We start from the raw sequence: 4,502 nt of genomic DNA on the forward strand, positions 1-4,502 counted from the left end.
GCATCAATAGGCCTGCAGTGAACATTATAGATGCATTTCACTCCGCTAAAGCTGGACATTACCACATTGATCGAGGTTAACGGTTAAGTAATGATGCTCTCATTGTCGCTAGGGATACAAATATTTCCTGGAAAATAGTCATTGGATAGAAACAGTGGATCTTATGGCGTTGCAGCAGTAGGTCTTGCTATCAATGGTGAGTAGATATTATTATTGTGGCGCACAACGGAGTGCAACTCTAAGCTCCACCGTAGATTGTTATTTTTGCGACTGCTACTATGCTAACTGCGGGCTCTTGGGAATTGTTGGACAAGTCTCGCAAATCTTCTACAGAAAATACATGTTCATTGATAGCTTAAACCTATCGCACAAGATATTAGCCATTTAAATGGGAGTAAGATTAGTAGTCAGAAAACTGAGAAAGTAGAAGTCGAATTTGGCTAGTGAGAAAGGGATTCGTAGGGTATTTGATTATTGATTAAATTATTTCCTTATCAGCTTTGCTTATTCAACTTCTCTCATGAGCATTTGGGGACATACGTGAACACCCCAATGCTGTTGGGATGTAGGAGGCAATTCATGTCTCACTACTGAAACCCAACTCCATAATCAAGTGTTTTCATTCTCACCTTTTTCAGACATTTTGCAGGAAACAACCAAGCTTTAATTGAAACTGAAAACACCACTTACCAAATTTCCCAAGCCAAATGACCCTACACATGAACACTGAATATTTCAAATGTTGGGGTTACTAAAACCCGAGATTCCTTAAAACTTTCAACATCAAATAACAAACTCAACATCATCACATTGTCTTTTAAGGCCAAGTATTCACTGTATATAAGAATATATCCCATTCATCCATCTTATCAACTTGGACTAGGTTGAGTAGATCCCATTTATGCCCCACCTACTTCAACCATTTCCTGTTCCACTGTGCTTGGCATCACTGGATAGTATTTATAGTGAAGTTCTCCAACATCATCACCAGATAGCTTCTTCCACCCATTTGGTCCCACGTAGTAAACTGATCAAATTATTAACCTCATTTAAGCAGGGTATCACACATATATAACAGAATTACTATGAGAATTCATTTCAACTTGAGATCGAGAGAGAGAGAGTACCGCTGGCAACACCACCACTGGCTCCATCTCGGAATGTGGCATGATAAATAGCTCGTCTGGCCAACTCTGCAGCCTCTTCAACAGACATATCATACCGATAGCTACCACCACCATCCAAACAAACATATTAACAAGTATGAATACATAGAGCTGAGCACAAAATGGGACAAAAAAATGTCCTAACACAGTTATATAATTAATAACGGGACTAGTGATGTTATCATTGATTAAAGCAATCAAAAAGATTCCCTAGAGCAGTTATATTATGGTCAAAGCTATGCTTCGGCAGCAAAGCACGCTTATTGTCAAAATGCAGGCAACCAATGTTTTTAACAGGAGCAACTGGAAGTTGATGGAACCGACATGTTAAAATAAAACATTTAACAGGTTTCTTCAACACATTCCTCCTCGATTCCTTGCATCTTTCTAAATAGACTGATAACTTTACAAGAAGACCATGATAACTTTGCAGCTTGCTGGCCAACCACATGTAGCTTCTTCAACTGATGTATCATTTCGTGTAAACCATGATAACTTTACGTCATAATATCAGCATTTATCAGTGGAACAATGACAACGAAAGAACATGGAGAAGAATGCATACCCATTATCCAGCACACCATAAGCATATGGTGAACCAGATCCAACAGAGAAACGCATTCCTTTTAACCTTCCCCCTTCACTGTCCACATAGTATAGTCCAGGGCCCTAGAATCCGGGTTAGGCAGAAAGTTAAAACATGCAAGTATTAGTATGCAAGGGGAAAACAACAAGAGAATAACATTTAGTTCCAAATACCGTTTCATCCCATCCAGCAATCATGGTTCCAACCGAAAGTCCCATTCCTCGGTAAGAATAGAGAATGTTTGCCAACAGTTTTGATGCCCCCGTAACTGAAATTCTACGCTTGTTTGCTAATTCATGCAGCCGGCACTAGATCATGGAAAATGATCATCCATTAGCACTTCATGTATGTAAAGAGTAATTGGAAAAACACAATAATGGGGCCTAAGATTGTTCACTACTAAATAAAAGCCAGAAAGGTTGCATTGTGGGTCGATATTGACACCAAAGGAAAGCCAGAGACCTGAATAATGCTCGAGTTCTCCACTTTTCTTTGACAATATTCCATTTTGATAGTATGGCAATTAGACAAACAGAATGCCTTAAATTTAGCTACCCAAGCAATCAGAAAGCAAGCTGAACTCAATTTGAATGCTTCCTACTCAAAAGTTTGCTTTCCTAACTAGGAAAAGGACCTAATATTAAAAATCTACATTCTCTTAGGTTAAGAGAGTCCAACCGCATGCATATCAATACCATGAAAATAACTTTGCCTAAGTAGAACATGGAAGGGTTAATCTGTATGTGTGAGTCACATTTGAAGGTGATATTGAAATTAGTTAGCTATTAGTAAGCTATGCTAAATATCAAATCATTTTTTCTATTCTTTTGTTCTCATATACGTGTTTTAGAAAAAGCAGGACATCTGTAGTTCGATTATAGAGCCAATTCAAAAAGTATATATCTGAAACCTTTGAGATCTCACTTTCTACATTGTATAACCCCATGGTTTATCATCAATGAAAACTGCAAGAGAATGCCAAAATGACCAATAGACTTTTTTTTCTCTACATTTCCTTGCATAGGACCCAATATGCAAAAATATACAGTATATATAACATACAATAACAATCCAACACAAAAAGAGGAGGAAAAAGTTTCCTGATGCTAATATCCCACTGACAAGAGGGCCACATTTGTCCCATTACCTTGATGCCTAAATTTCTGTGCCAAAACTGGCAGTCAGCAGCTCCTCCAGCCATTGTTCCAAGCATGTAAGGATTGATTTCAATAATTTTCTTCACTGACTGTGAAGCTGCCAAATTTTAGGATAGGAAAAGGAATACTAATCAACAATCACGATTCAATTTCTACCCCAACACAACAAAAAAGAAGAAACAAAAGATTGAAAAATTATAGATGTTTTTTTTATGACAAGGTTTAATCTACAATTACCACTAATAGACTATTTCCTAACCAACAAATTTCTGAAAAATAAAAACTACGGCAAAATACACACAAAAAGTAAGAAACATACAGATATAGCCTCCCATGCTAGCTCTAGAATCAGCGGCAACCATGACCCCTTCCTTAAAGATGAAAGCTAGCGTGGTGGTACCCTTAGCAGGTTTTACCATCTGGATAGCTTCTTTTTGAAACCCATCAAACTGCAATACACCGATCACACATAAAATAAGCCCCAAATATCTCCCTTTACACGGGAAACTAATAATGTTGTACCAAATTAGCAGAAATTTTTAACTCACATCAGTAGTGTTTGGGAGATCGAACGACGGACCAGCCGAAAACCCGTCAACAAGTTCACTGGGAGCACCCCAGACAGGAGCAGCCGATTCTAGTCCGCTGGTGTCAAGCTTCATGATTGGTTCTTTAATTTCTACAAAAGCGCAAGACTGAATCAGAAAATTTGATGCATTTGATGATAATTTCTCCCCCCCCCCCAACCCCCAAAAAAAAATCAAATTAAAGAACAATACCCTAAGTGAAGAAAATAAATGCTTTCAAAATATTAAAACCGCAAAAGCGAAAACAAAACTGAGGTTGAGAAGAGAACCTTTCCGATGATCCAGACAATAAAAAAAAAAAGGTGAAGTGAGAATGAGATGCAGCAAAGCAAAGCAAACTGAAATATAAGGAGGAAAAAGGGTTGATTTCTACTTTTTCTTCCTCAGTTTTCTTGTGCTACGGGAAACTGGGAAAATCTGCTTGTTTGGGTTGTCTCAGATTGGCCCAAGCTTTGATCCAAAACGGAGATGGGAGTATCGACTTTGTAAACCACACAATTATCCCAGTCCACAGAATCTCTTACAGTTAACAAGATCTATGGGCCAAAGAGCTAGTTTTATGAAATGGGTTGAGCCTTGTTTTTGATAACTTCCAATGCCCATTAAAGATTTCACAAAGATTTGTAACCCTCTAGGTTACAACTTTAACGGGGTAATTGCCCTCACTTTAAATCACTAATCATATCAATCGTTTAATTTTAACAATAAATATCAAATTTATATATTTAACTTTAGTTCAATGTATAATTTTGATACATAAATTTTTATTTTGTGCAATTATGCATATGAAACTTGATTTGCGGTTCATATGTATACATAAAACTTTGACTTTGATTCAATCCTACATATTTAAAGAAATGATTACATACATTTATTTTCATGTCAAATTAATATAATTATTTGTGTATACAATATATCAACGTAAAGTGGTGTTAATTTATTAATATATTAATATTTTATAAAAACCTCTCGGTTTGCTATTATGTTCCAATATATTGTCTCAATT

General features: G+C 36.7%; 1 protein-coding gene across 1 annotated transcript; it reads right to left on the reverse strand.

Annotated features, from left to right (window-relative positions):
• Nucleotides 1-641: 641 nt before the first annotated feature.
• On the reverse strand, nucleotides 642-3,930 carry LOC105785867 (proteasome subunit beta type-5). The gene is made up of 8 exons (XM_012612058.2): nucleotides 3,766-3,930; nucleotides 3,458-3,588; nucleotides 3,229-3,358; nucleotides 2,900-3,006; nucleotides 1,926-2,060; nucleotides 1,732-1,835; nucleotides 1,128-1,228; nucleotides 642-1,027 (listed from the first exon to the last, which is right to left on the reverse strand). Exons 2-8 carry the CDS (start codon nucleotides 3,569-3,571, stop codon nucleotides 900-902), a joined length of 819 nt encoding a protein of 272 aa, XP_012467512.1. The 5' UTR covers nucleotides 3,572-3,588; nucleotides 3,766-3,930; the 3' UTR covers nucleotides 642-899.
• Nucleotides 3,931-4,502: the final 572 nt, after the last annotated feature.

The sequence above is a fragment of the Gossypium raimondii genome, chromosome 1 (assembly GCF_025698545.1).
Source record: "Gossypium raimondii isolate GPD5lz chromosome 1, ASM2569854v1, whole genome shotgun sequence".
Lineage (NCBI taxonomy): Eukaryota > Viridiplantae > Streptophyta > Magnoliopsida > Malvales > Malvaceae > Gossypium > Gossypium raimondii.

What these genes read in the sequence shown, in the direction of transcription:
- LOC105785867 (XM_012612058.2), bottom strand. Translation starts at nt 3,571, where the DNA reads ATGAAGCTTGACACCAGCGGACTAGAATCGGCTGCTCCTGTCTGGGGT. An exon ending in ACAGAAATTTAGGCATCAAG is followed by an intron (nt 2,061 to 2,899) that starts GTAATGGGACAA and finishes TCCATGATCTAG; the next exon opens with TGCCGGCTGCATGAATTAGC. An exon ending in TATGGTGTGCTGGATAATGG is followed by an intron (nt 1,229 to 1,731) that starts GTATGCATTCTT and finishes TGGTGGTGGTAG; the next exon opens with CTATCGGTATGATATGTCTG.